The sequence below is a fragment of the Pagrus major genome, chromosome 18 (genome assembly GCF_040436345.1).
Source record: "Pagrus major chromosome 18, Pma_NU_1.0".
Lineage (NCBI taxonomy): Eukaryota > Metazoa > Chordata > Actinopteri > Spariformes > Sparidae > Pagrus > Pagrus major.
Window position 1 is genome coordinate 29,602,186 of NC_133232.1, and position 18,638 is coordinate 29,620,823.

The following is an 18,638-nucleotide window of genomic DNA, read 5'->3' on the forward strand; positions in this document are numbered from 1 at the left end:
AACTATCTTTTTCTGAATTGCTTAAAAAGTTTTGCCTCCATTATATTTTCATTGCATTTTCAGCGCAATTTTGGTACGCATCAACTAATGTAATAATTTAGTACAATGTTCCCTGACGTCCAATATTGTGGACACATTGCTGAAGTGTGCATGAACCCTGATGGGAAAAAAAAAATCTTAAAATAACATTGGCTTAAATGCCTCACAGTGATTGGACGCTTCACTGATATCCAGGTCCCATTTTCCCAGTGTAATATAAGCCTTGATGCTAGAACAAGAGGGGAAACTGGAATTCGAGTTAGTGCCACAGAAAAGCCCATTACAAGATGCAGCTTGTTTGCAGGTGGACAAGCTTGTTTAAAAACATTTGCTAAGGTGTGCTTTCTCCACCACTCCACATACAAATGAGTACTTGTCCATTATGTCTCTGGTTGAAAGCAGAGATGTGTAGAACGGTGAGAGGAAAAGAGGGAGAGAGGGGGTGAGCAAAAAGCCTAAACAAAAACTCAGACCCAGGTTGGTCTTTTTAAAGACACAAAAGATATAAATATTGTTGAAATGTCATGGAACACTGAGGTAAAACCAGTAAGGTTTCACAAATTTCATGCTTGTTTGATATGGATGGCACGTGCTAATGATGTTGTTGCACAGCTTGGGAACAGATGGAGGGCCACACTTTTCCCCTCTCAGGGTGATGATCAGACCTGTCAAGGTCCTACATCTTGCAATGGACCAAAGTTAGGGTGTGTCAGCAGGACAGATGGGCTGAACAGCTGACTTTCATTATCCATACAAAGCACAAAGACAATAGATTCTTGGGACAATGTATGATAAATATTGTGAAGTTCTGAACAGAAACAAAATTTCTTTGTTGTTAAATTGATGAGTAATGTTGTAGAAATTGCTAGATTCATTCAAGATGGTCATATAGCGAATCACTGTGATATCTTACATTGGGTGTGTGCTCAGCTGGGACCCATTTAAGCTCCAATGTAATTCCAATGAATTTTACTGGAAGTGATGCACTCAACATACTGGCTCTGTTGGGAAGTGAGACTGACTGCCCTTTATTAAACAGACTCGGCATTCTTTGGACATGACTGCTTCAGATGAAATCCAGTTTCCCTCCCACTGCCATTATAAAACTGTTATAAAGCAGCTTGATGACCTTTTTAGTGGAACAATATAATTAAATATTCCACAAGCCTAAAAAAATGTTCATTAATGTCTCCACTTACAGATAATAAAGTGACGTGTAGTTACAGCCTGAGGTTACTTCACACAGAGAACAATGAACTCCACACAGTGCGGGAAAAACTGAATTTTAAACTCAAAAACGGAAATGGCCAACCTGACAGTTTTTTTTAGTTCCTTTTTAGGTAGTCGTTTATGCTATTGTTTGGGAGATTTATGTAAGGAGAGCTCCTGTAAAGTGAAGTTAAGACAACGACCTGGCTTCCCTGCTTTGCTTCGTGATTTACCCTACCTGCCTTTTATGGAAGAGGAATGTCCCGGCCACTTCAAGTTGAGGGGAGTACATCGTGTCTGTGGCTCCTGACCCTTTTCCTGAAGTCTTTCGTCTCTCAGATGTTTTGCAAGTGTGTGCGTGCACATATCACCCCGCCATCTGCACCACGACAAGGTTGCTCAACGCATAAATCTGAGCACAGCATTTTTCTCTCGGCTGCCCACATTTATTACTCGTTTGTCATCGATGAGTGACCACCTGGGCAAGGAGAAATTAAGTTATAGAGCTTGCACAATCACCATTTTGACCCGTTGACCCTGGTCATACTTTTCTTTGTCCCCTCCCTGAGTTATTGGCTCGTGCTCAACAGTTTTCCAGTAGAGTGCTTTTCAAGTCTTTTTAATCTTCTGCACCACAGTAGTGCTTGACCTGTACGTGGAAGTTAGGCCTCGTCAGACTGTAAAATATTTTATGGCCACAACAGAGCCTTTGTGATGATTGTGGACTTGCTGCACCTGAAATAACAATGCACCATGAAACAATTCTTTTGTTTTCATTGATTTATTTTACAGTACATCCCCATGCCTCAGATCGTGGGTCAAATCTTGGCTTCCCTTCAAAGTAGGGGTGTACAATTTTGATTCTAAATTGAAAATTGATTGAAATGAGCTTTCAATTTTGATCATCACAATCAAAAGCAGGATTGATGATTCTCCCAGTATTTTCTTTTCTCTCCACCCCCGCCTACTTGTGCGCATCCAAAGGAAAAAATGAAACACTTCAAAGATGACACAACAAGTGCACCGATAGCCTGCAGCTGCAGCCTGCAACTTTCGGAGAAGCTGGGTTTATTATTTATTAATTTAAGATCCTTTATTGATTTGTTTGGGAAGAGTGTTCACTCAAAACAGATTTGAGGAACCAAACTTTGTAACAAATTTCTATCTTTTATTTATTTATCTTTCATTTTATGTATTTAATCTCTGCAGGGTGGTGTTTTTTTGGTGAACTCTGGAATCTTTATTTGTGCTGAATATCATTTGAGCTTGCCTGACCCTGAGATGCAAAGCCAGCAGATAAAATCAAGCTGTTGAACTTTACAAATACAGTTACTGTCTTATAGTGGCGTAGCTGCCATTGAAAAATATGTTTAAAATTCAGATTGAATAGTAACCTTTATTCAAATCAAATTGTGGATTTGGAGAATGGTGACACCCCTATCTTCAAGTAATTCTGCTTTCTTTTATCATGCACTTTTTTTTTTTTAATGAATTGGTTCAGTGTATAATCCCGGTTTAAGTACCTTGAATCACTAACATGTCCCCTTTTTTCTTGCTCTTTTTATCTTTATCTCTCCCCTTCTCTAACCCCCCCCCCCCCCCCCCCCCCCCCTCTTTGCATCCTCCTCTAGCTTGGCGGTGATGAGAGAAGAGTGGACAGTAGGACTATCTGTGTTGGTCATGGGTCGTGTTCTGCTGCTGAGGCTTTCATCCCACCCAAGTTCTGCGATAATAGGGTTGTGTCCTCCAAGGTAAGAAATGAACTCACATGCCAGGGCTCCATTCTGGCCATATACCACGATGAAATTCATACACCTCAGTTTGGTTCTCCGCTCCTCTGCGTATTATGTTTCAACTGCCTTCAGGCATTTTTCTTCTCTTATCTAACACTCGGAATGCAAAATGAACCCTTTAACACTCCTGAGCCATTCCTATGTCTTCCTTTCTGTATTCCTCCTCACACTGCCTCTCCACATCCTCGTCTTCGCTCCTAACGGAAGGCGATTATTTGTCTGTCAGGGGAGCACCGGCTGTGGCAGTGAAATACATGGCTGGCTATTAATGTACTGGCAGGGTGGGCAATTCCGACGTTTCCCCCAGGGCTCAGATAGACTGCACTCCTCCCCACCTCCCTTCACCTAAAACTCACCCCTCAGTACTGTGTCAGCTGCAGGTTCATGCAGGTTGGCTTATGGATATGAACGGTGAAAGTGATGAGGAGAAGGAAGCGGTTGTGGGAGTAAGTAGGCAGTGGGATTTATAGTGGTGCAGAGGGTCCCAGTGAGGATGGGCCAATCAATTGGCTCTTGCCAGTATGTCAGGGTAAACAGCCTTTAATTACCCCGGCTGTAGTGTTTATGTTCCTGCATGCCTCCGCTCTCAATCATCCTGTTGCTTTTGCACTCTGCAATGACCAATCTCCGCCTCTCCTCTCTTGCTCTTGCTGCTACTGCACCACCCCGCTCAGCCACCCTCACTGCTGCCACCCCCCTTTTCTCATTACTTTCACTCTCTTTTCTCTCTGGCAAAATGAGATGGGCCATTCTGCTGCCGCTGCATTTCAACACTATCCCCATGCAGACATTCCCCATCATAAACACTGCCTTACTGCTGTTTCCGTGCGAGCATGCATGTGCGCGCATTTGTGTTTTTCACCTTGGTACTTTGTTGTGTGGTACACAGTTACCAGCTGTCTTGTTGAACCGTCTCTCAGGGATTTATGCAGATAAAAGTGTCGCTTCATCCCCGATGGTATCAGCAGTCATGGCCACTTAAAAAAGAACAAAACACACAGAAACAGTCATCAACCTGATAAGTTCATTGGCTCTGCATTCAAGGGTAGCCAAAATTAAGGAGATAAATCACTAATCTGAATCAATGGACTACCTGTGGTCCCCCACGGGCTGTCTCCCTAGGCAGTACAAAGAACAGAGACTCCAAGCTATTGAAGTTGCCTTTCCTCTTCCCCCCACCGCAGCTCAGACAGAATACACACATGCAAGACTCTGTGAATATTGAATGCCTCTAATCTCTCTCCCCTTGGAAAGCCTTTCTTTAACCTCCCTAAGTTTGCTTGAAAAACACCATGCCTGTACAGGGAGGATTTCACAAAAAAGAGGAGTAAGAAGCCAACACAAACTCTTAATACCTTATTTATTTCTCTTTGACTTACATGCTTGTTTCTCTGTCTCTCCCCCACCCCCCCACAGTATACAGTGTGGAACTTTCTACCAAAGAACCTGTTTGAACAGTTTAGAAGAATTGCCAATTTCTACTTCCTTATCATCTTCCTGGTGCAGGTAAGGACAAGCTTTGCAAGCTCTCCAAGTCAAACAAATATAAGAGTTTGTTTATCATTGTTAAATACTGACTTTATTAATGCCTGTTGTATCTGTGACTGTGATGTGTGATGCCTTTGTGTGCATGTCGTCTACCTTTTCAGACAACACTATGAAGTGGGTTGAATTCTGTTGATGATCTGAATGGGTCAATGTGTTTCATCCAACTCCGCTTCACAACTGGTGTTCTGTACGCCTACATGATGCGTGAGACAATGTGTCCATTTGCATGTGGCCAAGGCAGGTGTGAAACAGTGACTGCAAGTGTAAACTGTGCAGGATGTTTGGAACATGTGCAATCATAGCAGTTGTCAGAATTGCCTCCCTTGAGGCTTGAGCAGTGTGCGTGTGTTTTTTTTAGTTCTCTTGAGAGTTTTCTTGCTTGGATCACGTCCCACAGATCGTTTCTTACATAACTTTTCTAGAAAATGATTGATGATTAAATAATGCAATAACATCCTGGTATAAACTAAGGTTTAAGTCTAAAAAGAAATGTATACCAGTTAATTATATATACACAGAGACAAATACAAGCTGTACTCTGACCAAGTTTTACTCAGTTGCCTCAAAATTAGGTCCATCTTTCTAAATAAGTACCCATGTTAAATATATAATATGCAACATTTCCTCATTAAAATGTAAAAAAAACAACTTAACCTTTTGTTGAGTTATGTACTTACATTATCCTAATGTTTCCAACAATGGTCAAACCCAGAAAAATCTGGTATTTTCTTTAAGATAACGTTGCTTCTTATTTGGTTGTTTGTTGGAGGCACATGTTCCTGGGGAACATTGCATGATACGTTAGGGAGTTAGGGACGAGGTCTGTGAATGTTGCTAAACTTAACGTGAATAAAATTTTAATGCATTACCTTCATGAATATTTTTGCATGGGTCACGTTAGACAGATTTTCATTGGCAATAGTGGTTATGTAAAAATGAAGACATGAACTCCCATGATCCCACACCACATCAGGATGTCATCAAACTACGTCTCGTGTTTTCATTGTTTTGATTGAGAGACCCTAGCAGCAAAAATTACATACTGTGCATTTAAATTGCTAGCTGGCTGTATGCAGTTCACCTCTGCTAACCTTTTCCTCCATTTCCTCCATAGTTGTTAGATCATGTGTAAGCCAATTAATGGATTTTTTTATGGGCTATTAGTACCAGGGCTCAGGAGCGTGTAGATTCTATTTTTATCCAACATGTCGATACGTAATATTCCTAGAATTAGGTTACAAGGTTCAAAGGATAAATCTGTACTTGATTGCGTTATTTTAACATTCACTCTCTCTTTCAAAAAGCACAGTGTTTTGTGCAATCCGAAAAATGTTGTTAATAATGGAAGCATGTTTTGAATTGTGTATAATTTTTTAAAATTGTCATTGCTTCTGTTAATCTTTAAAAAGAAAAAAGACTATGTTTGTGTTGTGTGCTGCTCCATCTTCATAAGTGGAAACTGTGAGCTGGCAAAGAGCGCTGACTGAAATGCATTGACTGGCATCCTTATTCCCCTGCTCTGTGCTCTTAAGTGACCTCGCCTCTTTCCTTTCTCCTCTCTCCTGTCTGCAATGTGACAGTGGATGATTGGTGTAGGGAACAAAAAAGAAAAAGTAGATAAAGTTGCTTACATCTGCTCTTGCTCTTCTTTCATATCTTGCTTATACATGGATTTGGAAACTAACCTCTCGCCTTTTAGCAGTAACCTAAACTATGGCCGCAAACAGCCCGCCAGTGTAAACAGGTGCTGGTGTCGGGCCTGCTCTGGAGGGATGTGCTTTCTCTAGTCGCATACTGACTAAATGAGCTCACAGAGTGACTGCTCCCAGAGGCCCAGCACTGTACTAAACTGAGAAATACCTCTGTGCTGCACTCACAAAGTAGTTCAATCATTCTCATGTCAATAGCTGATCATTTGCAGGGTTAAGGTTGTCTCCCGGCTTCTGTTTATGCCCGTATTTACAGTTGACCCTCCAGCCCTTATATTCCAGTTTGCTTCTGAGTTTGTTTTCGTGTTTTCAAATGAAACTTTGAAGGTTTCTCGTCATATTTTATGACATTATCACCCTGAGAACAGCCCTCAAACAAAATCCTCAATCTGAATAAAGTAATTCATCAAATAAATGGAGCGCAGAGTGCTTAGTGTTTTTTTTGTAACAACTTGACAATTTTTTTTATATAGTAGTGTTAGAGCAGAAACATATTTTTGTTATAATTGTTACGTAAGTTTAATTTATTGTTCTGTTTGACTGCGGTTAGACTGCCCTGTCAATATAGATATGTCCCTGTCATCATGTGCAGTGAGCAGGAGGGCAAACACATTTTTGACCTGAGTGAAAGTATTGTTTTTGAAAGGCTTAACCCTAGCAATCCTGTGGATTTAAGCAGGATATTTCTTTGGATAGAAACATGTTGTGAATTTTGGAAATTATTACATCAATCTTTTTTAAAAAATGTGGCTTTTGGACTTTACAATGCTCTGGATTTATGGGAAATGTTTGGATCACAAGCGTTGGAAACGATCCTATGCAGCCACTACTGGAATCACATCCTGCCAAAAGTATAATAATAATATTAGTGTAGCCTAGTTTTTATCTGCAACTCTGCAGAAACACCAAGTTTAAACAGAGTGAATAAAAATGCACAAAAACAGCTGCGCAGCATTGAAATGTTGATTTTTAAAATTCGAATGTCAACGTTATGAATGAAGCTTCGCAGCTTTGAAGTATTCAGTACAGCCCTACTCTATACTATCCTCAGCTAATGGCTAAAGGTGCCAGATTTTGAACAGTTGTGAGCTAATGTGTGAAATCATGTTGAGCTAATGCAGCACACTTATGTGGGAGTGCACCACTAAACATGTTTGCATCACTCACACAAACACGCAGGGATAATCAGTGTGTGATGTGTGTAGTGTAGAATACGTCGTATGTATGTGTATGTGCCTGCGCGTGTGATGTATGACTCAGTGGGTGTCCTGGGTTTGCTGACGGTGTTTACCCAAGCTGCAGCGTGGTTGGCGTTTCTCCACTAATCCAGCCTCTCTAGAGGGGGCTCCTTATCCTAACCACTCAGTTTTTCCCATGCAGCCTGCTATTATATCAGAGAGAGAGGGGGAGAGGATGAGGGAGAAACAGGTACACAGACGACTCTGCGTGCACTCATTTTGCACTCACATCTTGCAGACAGAAATAAACCTTCTCACTTCCCCTGAGAGGCTTCATGCAAATGCTTTACTGACACCCAAATGTCATGCATCCTCCAACTCTGTCCTCCCCTCCTTTTGTCTCCCCCTTTGTCATTTGGTATCTTAATTTTCTGCCTTTCTTTCCCCCCTTTTCTCTTTCGCATTCCACCCATCTCTCTGCAGCGCTGCACTGCTGACGTCAGCAGCCAGGAAGCCCTCTGTACTTCTGAGTGCCACAAATAGACACAGGGCTGATAAAAAAGCACCACTCTCCTATAAATAGCCCTGCATGTCTTTGCTCGAATGTGATCGAATGGGAATAGAGCGCTGTGAGAGAGCAAGAGAGAAAGGGAGGGAGAGTGAGGGATAGAGGGGAAGCAAGAAAGGGTGAAGGGGTAGGAGGACGTGAGGGCCCACAGTGCTGCCCTGGGACCCCGGGAACCTGCTGTCTGTCGCTCACTCTGACACACTTCCCGGCTCAGATGAAGGGCTTTGTGCTGCTCCACTCTGCAGCTCTGATATCACAGCCGCACATCAGCAGCAGCAGCACACAGTTCACTCTTATGCTGAGATTTTTTTGGGGCTTTGCATTTGGTGCAGAGGAGGAAAAGGTATTTGGCCATCTGGAAGTTTGGTGGGGTTTGTTGTGAATCAGAGCAGATAAACTGTGAAAGACGAGCTCTAGGAGAACTGTGTGTGGTTTGGACGAACTACAGTAGATGAAGGTTTTGTGTAGGTTTTAGTTTTTAGGAAATTGCTGTTTCAGTATTTTCAGTAATGACGGCATTAAAGGGCATTTTAACCCTCAGCCTGTTCCAGAAATGATTGCTGTCCTTGCTACAGTTATGTCTATGAGACTTGTCAAGTCTGATTTTACATGGTACTGTAGTGTTAGATTAAAAGAAAGCATTTTTTTTAGAATCACTGTAGATGAACACTAAAAAAAGACGCCACCATCATTTGTCTCTTTTTATAGTCCTCTACTGAACAGTTTCCAGAATTGTCATAAAAGTGCCAAAGATGAATCGACATCAAACAACGTTTAGACTAGAACATTTGTAAAGCATTCTCTCTCTGCTGTGGTCGCCCTTTGTCAAGTTTGGCCATCTGGCAGCTGCATCACAGGGACATGCTGTCCTCAGTCCCTCCTGCAGTTCCTTTTTTGCTTTCTGTGATCAGCTAACCTTCAATACAGTCACCCAAAAAAAGAGATGTGACTTGTTATAGGCACAAATAAAGTGCTGCATCACCAAGGACTAAGCAATATATTGATATTATCTTGCTATTGTGATGTGATACTTGAAATCGTCTTAGATTTTGGAGATCGTTATATCCTGACATGGCATAAATGAGGTCTTTTCCTGGTTTTAAAGGCTGCAGTACAGTAACGTGATGTAATTTACATGTGATCAGACTATTCTACTTCCTAATTATTCTGTAATACTTGCCTTTACACACATTGTCGGTATTACCGCCACCAATGAGGTTATGCTTCCGCCCTTGTCCGTTGGTTGGTTGTTGGTTTGTTAGATGGAGGCTGGTTCTCGGCCCAGAATAGACCCCACTGACTTTTGTTGCGGATCCAAATAAATGGACGGAGGCAGGAATTTTTTTCTCACTTTCTTTAACATATCAAGATCTATTATTAGCCACTGTATCCACATTAATTATTTATCAAATATCTCATTGTGTTAATATTTTAAGTGTATTTTAAGAACGTACACAGTAAGTACACAGTAACATTGTTGCAATATTGATATTGAGGTCAATAACATCTTTTTGTTTGATCATATTTGATTTTATTGCTCAGTCTGAGCATTTATGAAACGTTTTTAGGTAGATTTCAAAATATCGAGATATATTTTGTATATTGTGATAGAGCCTAAAAATACAGTGATGTTATTTGAAGGCCATATCACCCAGCCCTACCATCACCTTTCTGCAGTAGTCATCACACCTGTGCTTAGTGTTCTCCTCTGAGGATCTGGTCATGGCAAACAGTGGAGGTCTAACATGACCCGGGGAAACCGAGCTTTTCTCAAGAGGCATTGAATAATTCACTAGCTAGGGAGCCTATAGCAATATGTCAGGTGTAATGAGTCTTTAACACAGAGCCCTGTATACCATCCTCATGTACACACACTTCCCGTTTGAAACACTCTCACCTCAGCCTCTCTACACCTGAGGCAACTGCGGCAGAATTATTACTTTTGCTTCTGTCTCACTGGAATCACCGACCACTACAAATATAATGCAGAGTCTCCTCTGAATCTGCACTCCTCCAAAGGGTCGATGTGCACTAGTCCATCTCTGCCTCGTAATTGATTTATCCTGCAGTTAATTGTAATCACAGTAAAGCTTGGGTAGGCTAGTAGCTCACTGTCCTTGTACTTTCTGTGACTGTGTCTTGGTGTGTGTATGGGTACATAATGTGGCTGTGTGTTTATGTCTGTCCTTGATTACTGAACGAGCAGCTGTTCTTTTCATAGTCAGTCCAAGCACAGGTGAGTAAAACACCGGAGACTGCTTCAAAACGCATCTCCTGCTCTTACTTGAGCTGATGTCTATCTGACAGCTTGTAAAGCTCCTGGTCAGAATACCAACTAGCTGGATGTGTCGTGTTTGTGCGTGCTGGGATACGCTCTCTGGCTCAGGGGGAGGCCAGCCTGCAGTCTGCAGGATCAGAAATGCCAGGGTAAATCCATCTTATGATGGTTTTAGAGAACACACAAACACACAGCTGTTTGTGTGCTGGGGTTTAAGCGGGGGGCCTTGGTCAGGTGCTTCTCATAATTTGCTTGTTTGGGATTACCCGATCACAGGTCATACACTTACTCTTATTACACACATGCATAAAACACATACTGTACCACTGGATTCCCGCACACACAGCTGAGGCAGGTAAGGTGAGTCCAGCAAAGCTTTGTGTTGGCCCTCTCCCATGCCTTGGCAGAGACACAGTAGTGTTGGCATGCCTGCAGATTAAGCACTCTGTCCCTGGCCCACTTGATTAAAAGTTCTATGGTCCAGAACCTCCCTGTCTCTAGCAAAATGTAAATGTCTCCCCTGTGTTTCCTCCTCATGAACGAATTTGGGGAACAGTAGAAATGCCTCACAGAATCGGACTACACCCTGCATTTAGAGGGCTTGCTTACTGTACCACAAACTCCTCCCTGTGTGACCACAAACACACATGTGCTGCAGTAAGACTTTAAGTATTCAATGCATAGCCTTCCAGTTTGAAGGTCACAAGTTTATTGTTGTTTATTAAAGATTCATTTCTTTTCCTCCCATCAGGTGATAGTGGACACCCCCACCAGCCCAGTCACCAGTGGCCTACCCTTATTCTTTGTGATCACAGTAACCGCGATCAAGCAGGTAAGATGCTGCCTAATGAGGCCGAAGAGTGTTGGTGATAGAAATGTTATTGTGATTTTCATGCCCTCATTTCCTCATATTGTCTCTCATTGCATTAGCTCTTTCCTCCTTGTCCATGTAACATAATAAGCCCCCCTGCCTTCACAACTCCCTTGCTGTGATTTTTGTATAAAACTTGACTAATGCTCTCTTGGGTTTTGTGTTAATGTGCTCTGCTGGTGAATTCTGATTGGGGAGAAGACGAAATGGGCTCCTGGGGAATGTGTGCAGTAGTGAGAGAGGGAGCAAGTCTATTACAGAGATACAAATTATCAAGGGTGTAATGTCGGTTTCTTTGGCTCTGTTGCTGCCGTGTCCCTAGCTTTTAGATGTGTTGTTTTAGGATTGGCTTTTTAGTTAGCCTACTGCTGGGCCTTTGAAATGCACAATAGTGGGTGGACTTCCTTCTGAAAATATATGGGACACACTGATAGCGCTGGAGCGCCTTCAGCCAGGCTTTGAAGCCGGACACCAAGGCGGTCTGCCTGACTCCTATTAGTCAGGCTGTGGTGAACTGTATAGTTCAACTGACCATCCGTGGAATGCCTCCCCTCCCCTCCCCTCTCTCCCCCTTTCATCCACCTGGCATCATTTCTCTGCATCACTCAACCAGACTTTCTCTCTCCTCCCATCACCTTTCCCGGTAATCCCGCTTTCTGGCTCGGAGCTCCGCCTTGGCACACGTTCTGGTTTTCCCTCTCTACCCTCTGCATCCCTGCACCATCTCTTCTATCTCCATCACTATCTTAAAGTACTTATGAAGTCTACACTAGGCTTTTGTGCCTTATGCTGCTGCAGCCCAAGGAATAATATTTTTTCCACCCGACTCAGTATTATTTCATGGTATATTGTTCCAATGCACTGCTGGACATACACCGTCCCATTCTGCTGCTGTAGGCACTCTTTCTCACATAATGACTGAATAATAAATGTAAGGATAATATTGTATACGCAGACATTTCTTTGTGTCTTACACTCCTTTACCAAAACTTTACTGTGTGACAGCATTTACTGATGATACGCTGTTCGTTGTCAATGTCCTGTGGGCACTGAACTTTACAAAGTCCAAACTTTTGTACTTTTTGTATCTGATTTTGATATATTGCTGCAGGGCTATGAAGACTGGCTTCGGCACAAGGCTGACAACGAGGTGAATAAGTACCCTGTGACAGTGCTAGAGAATGGCCAGAGGATACGTAAGGAGAGTGAGAAGATTAAGGTACATTTGTATTTCCTTTGAGACATGTTCAGAGAGAAACTGCCTGCACCTCGTTGTGACTGTGTTTGCAATATATGCAGAGGAGAAAACATTGCTCCGCTGAACTGATTAGCTGTTCAAACATGGGTGGGATGGTAATTAATGTATCCAGGGTGTTGTGTGCAGGTAATTTTTCCAATGCATTCTTATCCATTTGCTGTACATAGTCGTATTTTCAAAGATTTATGGATTTTCAAAAGCTTAAACATGTAATAAAGAATATTTTTTCAATATTCAAAGTGAACCAAATGACTCCTGGTTGTGTTAAAGTGTCTCTTGTGCTGCTGACACCACTGAAAATCCACATCCAGCTGTCAAAACCAAAACATCGTTCCTTTGTTTAACACTGTGGACAGCTGCTCCCAGCACAGGAGCTCACACAAGTTAGCTGCAAGCTACCTCCTGGTGCTAAATGGACTCGGGCTAAAGTAAACATTTAGCAAGCCCAAAGAGAGTCAGAGTTTGTGTCTGTACTTGGCAGAACCAAATCGGAGCTAAAAGCTTAGTGAAAATTGACCAGCGGTCAGAGTGTGACACATGTTGCTCTGTTTAAACTATCGGGGCTTATTGTTTCTATTTAAGCTTTTATCTTGTTCATATCTTAAAGTTTTGGATGTTATTTACGTTTACTGTATTTTTCCATTGTAAATTACTTTGTAACTTTGTTTTTGAAAGGAGATATAACAAAAATAGCATTCTTTTAAGCCATATCTTTAAAAAGACAATTGTTTCGTAACAAATTAGCCGCAACAACTTGACAGGAAATTGGCCGTTATGTAAGTTTACTTTTGAGTCATCCTGCTCCCTAGTGGTAAAATTGCTTAATGCTATGATCTTTTAAAGGTCTGTCACTCATTCTGTGCTGATACTGATCTGCTGCTCAAGAAGTAGGAGGAAGGAAACTGAGATAAGTGGTGTTTTGTATCTTTGATCAGGTTGGAGATGTTGTGGAGGTGGAGGAAGATGAGACCTTTCCCTGTGATTTAATACTGCTGCAGTCTAGTCGAGACGATGGCACATGTTTTGTTACCACAGCAAGTCTGGATGGAGAGTCCAACCATAAAGTAAGAAGGACCGCTCTGCTGTTGTATCTCTTTTGTCATAACAGAATGCTTAGTTTGTATATTTTGTAAGGATTTTCATCAAAGAAAGCATAAACAAATCTTATTTCCATTCAGCCTTTTAAGTTATTGTTATACATTATGTTTTTATAAATGATGTGCTTATCAGGAAAATGGAAGTGGATTTAGATATATACTGTGTATATTTATATACATATACATATATGGGTGACAAATTAAATGAAAACCTAACTTTAAGTTACTTCGTAAAATATTGGGCCATCATGACGGCCTGATAATCAAACTCAATTGACATTTTGTTTTATTTAATTTCATTTATTTAGCCCGACATTGTGTTCACATTAGCTTCATTAATTTTTCCCAACCAGTAATGATGAATCTGTCCCACCAACGTCATTATCGGGTGACACAAAAGCTATTGTAAAGGCTGCTTGGAGAAGTTAACTTGGAGGTGTTATTGATAACATTCAGCCACTCAATGTGACATTCCATCTCCCCCTGCCGTTGCATTTATGTCCCAACACCAATGTTGTTTGAATCATCTGCCTCCTCAAGTGGTTGCCAGGTTGTTGCACTAACGTTGCTAACCCTAGCTAACAATATGCCAACTAGCTAACTAATATGCTAGCTAGCTAACATTAGGGCAGTACAATATGCTGGGCGCATACTGTAGAACTCGGCCATTTAAAAAAAAATATCAACAAATTGGCAACTACCAAGACTCTTGATGCTGAAGAAAAAACCCATAATTTGTCTGCATAAAAATGTTATCAGCATGGCCTTTTAATGTTTTTCACATTGATCAAAGACATGCCGATTTAAGAGTCGTTATTACTGTAAGTCGACTTGTTAATCTTACACATGCTTATTATCATTTTTGTGGACAGTTTTGCTGCTGAACAAAGCTACAGTACTTTTATTCCACTACATTTATTTGACAGATACAGTTGATAATCTTATAAATTACTTTTCACTGATAAAGATTAAACCAATAGTTCCCTTCTAGGCTTATAAGCCCTCACAATAAGCAGTGTTTTGTTGGGGCCCTTTCTCGCAATTAATATGTCAGTGAGTTATTAATAGTGAGTGATTTCCCCTTTAAACTTCTCAGTTTCATTTTAATAACTGTTCAAGGCTCCAAAAGCCCTGTCTATCAAGTCGGTCAAAGATCTCCCACAGGTGTTTAACTGGGTTAATATCTGGAATATGAAGGTTGTAGCCCATTAGTCGCATCATTTCCATATCAACAACCCACTCAAGTTACCCATCATGCATGTGCATTTTTTACTGCCTGTTTCTCCACTAATTAACTCAGGTTTTTCTTTAATTTGTCAACCATTCTTTATCTAACAGTTGTTTTTAAAACTGAGTGAAGTTGTATTCAGCCTGGCTTTTAAGAAAGTTCTTCTTGTTCCTCAGAAATATGTTGTTTATGCTCGAATGTGAGTCAAGGATTCTGCAAATTTTTTTGTCTTTTTATTTTCCTGAAGTGCCTGTGTGTGAGAGGAAGGGGAAGGCTAAAATTATCAGTTGACCTCAGCCAGTGAATGCTCACTCTCTGTCTCTCTCTGCCCCTTCCACTTGTACAGACACACTACACAGTACCAGACACAGAGAAGGACCTGGAATCTCTCAACGCCACCATCGAGTGTGAACAGCCACAGCCTGACCTTTACAAGTAGGCCCCTTATGATGGTGCCCCAACAAGTTTACACCACCAGCATGCATTGCCTGTGGTTTGTTGAGAGATGGATTAACTCAATGCCAGTTGAAAATGTCCTAAGTGACTGTAATATTAACATGTCAATTGTTAAGTGGAGATGTTTTGGCAAGCCATGATGTACTTATTGGTTGGTTTTATTTTAGGAATAGTGAAAGTAGGCCTGGTATGCTCAAAGTAGTTATTCTTAGTTGATTAGTATTCACATGAAGGAATCTCAGTTCAGTCAACACACAGCCTGTGGCTCCCCCTTGGGGCATGGAGTTGGAATAGTGTCATTTAGCCAGGCATCAGAATGGTGTTTGAGACGTGCTAAGTAAGCTATGGTGCCAAATACTTGCTATTCATTGTCAATAAAACTGACAGCGTGCTGCTGGCTAATCACCAGTAATTAGCTGGCTCCCAAACCTCTGCAACTGATTTTAGGTCAATGAGTACTTACAGTTCTGTAAAGTAAATGGGCTCGGAATGGATTTGGACTCCTCAAGTTCAAATCCACTCTAGTATTAGGAGGTTGAAGACTGTGCAAAACGATTGTCACATGTACTTTTTTCCCTGAGCGTGTATGTAATTTTTTTCCAGGTTTGTCGGCCGTATGCACATCGACAAAAACGATCAGGTGCCTGCAGTGAGGTGAGAGCACTCATGCACAACTCTCTCAGCCCACTTAGAGTGAGAGCTAAATCAAAACATAGTTGCTTAAGCACTCATTTGTTTCCCTTTGCATCACCAACAAATCATTATTCCATTGATCCTTCATTGCAGACAAGCATTAAAATTAAAACAGGCTGGCATTGCTTCAGCCGCTGCTTCCAAAGCACTCCCACAGGCATTTATCATTGACTGCTTTGTAATGGCCATATAAACAAATGCCAGTGTCCTTCTCAAGAACACTGGGACCGGTGTAAGCCCAGACTGCAGTCATACTGTGTATTGTCACTGCGTATTTTAGAGTGGATGCCAGCTTGCCTGCCAGGTTTCCATTTAAAGAATGTAGTGTGAGTGTGTGTACTGCACAGCTTCTGACTAAATTGTTTGATCTACTGATGGGATTGTGCAGGTCTTTGGGCCCAGAAAACCTTCTGCTGAAAGGGGCAACTTTAAAGAACACTCAGAAAATCTGTGGTAAGTCAAATGGTATTGCCTTTATTGCATAACTTACATTATTGATGGATAGCTCAGTATCTTAAAAGCTAATCTGTCTTCTTCTCATTCCTCTTTTTCTCAAGGTGTTGCAGTTTACACTGGCATGGAGACAAAGATGGCTCTCAACTACCAGGGCAAGTCTCAGAAACGTTCTGCTGTGGAGAAGTAAGTTTAGAGGAAATGCTGTACTCATGTTGAACACATGCAACATTCCTTTGGTACACACTGACTTAATTTCTTCTATTTGCAGGTCGATCAATGCCTTCCTTCTGGTTTACCTTTGCATACTGGTGAGCAAGGCCCTAGTGTGCACTACGCTTAAGTATGTGTGGCAGAACAAGCCCGGACAGGATGAGCCTTGGTACAATCAGAAAACCGAGAAAGAGAAGGACACCAACCTGGTGAGTACACATTAAATCGACACATTGAATGAACTGTGAGTTAAAAATGTTATGTTTAACATTCCTACATTGAAATGCCAAAAAGTGTATATTTGGTATATATTCTGAGGTGTGTACTTACATTATCCTAAATGTTTCCACCAAACGTGACAAAATGTAACAGCAATAAACCTTTAATACTTTGATCGTGAACATTTCGAGCTGCGTCACGCCTGATCAGCAATGGTGGTTATTTAACAATGAAGACAACAACTCCCATGATCCCACGCTACTTCACAATGTCATCAAACTATGCCTGTTGTTTTAATTTTTTTTGATTGCAAAACCTGTGGCAGCAGAATTTACAAACTGTGCCTTTAACTGGACTCGGATAGGCATCAATTCAGTCCAACTGTGTCTGTATGAAAAATGGTGAAAACAGAGAACAAAAATGGAAGTTTAATGTTTTGCTTAAGGGAAATAACTGCAGAAATGCATGTCTAAAAGAATAGCCAATAGGTCTTTATAGCACTGCATCAGTACACTACAATTTGAGTATTGTAAGTGTTACTCTACCAAGAAGGCCTCTGTTAATACCCTGTGGAGGCTTGTGGTTGTAACTTTGTGGTTCACAGTTCCATTGTGTTAAAGTGTTTTACAAGCCCTGGCCTCCTCTGATCCACACTAATAAAAACTCTTCTCAGCAAAATGGCCACTGTGGACCTACATCATGACATGCTCCATTTCATTGGCTGTTAACCTTCTAGACTCAATAAGCTGTGAACATTGAGATACAACCTTATGATTTCCATCATGTCTTCATATTAGTTGTTTTGATAATCTAGCGCCACTGGTTTCAATCTAAGCATGTCATGGTACTGTATGTTATGCATACAGAGTACAATGTATGCCAGCAGGTTTTCGAAATTAAGAAGACAAATGGTGCAATATCTGATGACCAGCTAAGACAAACATTTAAATATCTGTTCTCATTTTTCCCCCCAACAGTACGTAAAGATGTTCACTGACTTCCTGTCCTTCATGGTGCTCTTCAACTTCATCATTCCGGTGTCCATGTACGTGACGGTTGAGATGCAGAAGTTTTTGGGATCCTATTTCATCACATGGGACAAGGACTTCTTTGACCCTGAAATCAATGAGGGGGCACTGGTCAACACCTCAGACCTCAATGAGGAGCTGGGACAGGTCAGGATTTTGGACAAAATTAAATGAACCAACATTTTAATGGCAGAACTGTATGTGTAAGTTGGGTAGTTGTCTGTAAAGATTAGATAACCCTTTATTGATCTGCCAGAGGGAACATTTGTGTGTTAAAGCAGCACAATGACAGAAATAAGTACAGATCAATGGGAAGCCAAGACCAAGTCAAAATGAAATGAACCATAACTGTACAAAAGCATACAATTACACTAAATGAATAGTGTAAAGGCGACCCGATGAACTGATGAAGAAAGATCCAAAAGGCCACAATATTATCATGTGTATTATCAACACGATATTGATATTTCATTTCTTTAATATCATGGTTATTGTCAGTACTGGTATTTTGTGACACCCCTAGTCCAGACTGATCTCTACGGTGGTTCTTTAAAATATGAGCTGCTTATAATTACAGCAGTTTGGCTGTGCTGTCCTGACTTTCCCAGGTTTTTTTTTTAATCACACTTCAGACTCAAACAGTGCTGCCATAGATCAGTCACACTTGGTTTGCCAGATGATTACTTCAATTAACGGTGATGCTTCGTTAAACTGATTAATGCGGTGTAATTCTTTCTGCGCGTAATGGCCTCATCTTATTGTTGGAACCTGTTAAATGGGCAGCTGATTTTTTTTTTTAT

At 41.2% G+C, this 18,638-nt stretch overlaps 1 protein-coding gene across 2 annotated transcripts in view; it reads left to right on the forward strand.

Moving 5' to 3' along the window:
- Nucleotides 1–18,638, forward strand: part of atp11c (ATPase phospholipid transporting 11C (ATP11C blood group)) — a 48,689-nt gene that overhangs the window by 15,034 nt on the left and 15,017 nt on the right. For both annotated transcript variants that reach the window (XM_073486736.1, XM_073486734.1), the window contains exons 2-12: nt 2,880–2,999; nt 4,458–4,547; nt 11,074–11,154; nt 12,305–12,412; nt 13,387–13,515; nt 15,123–15,211; nt 15,836–15,886; nt 16,314–16,378; nt 16,483–16,564; nt 16,650–16,800; nt 17,788–17,985. In XM_073486736.1, the coding sequence (XP_073342837.1) occupies nt 2,880–2,999; nt 4,458–4,547; nt 11,074–11,154; nt 12,305–12,412; nt 13,387–13,515; nt 15,123–15,211; nt 15,836–15,886; nt 16,314–16,378; nt 16,483–16,564; nt 16,650–16,800; nt 17,788–17,985 (1,164 nt within the window). The remainder of the gene's footprint in view (nt 1–2,879; nt 3,000–4,457; nt 4,548–11,073; nt 11,155–12,304; nt 12,413–13,386; nt 13,516–15,122; nt 15,212–15,835; nt 15,887–16,313; nt 16,379–16,482; nt 16,565–16,649; nt 16,801–17,787; nt 17,986–18,638) is intronic.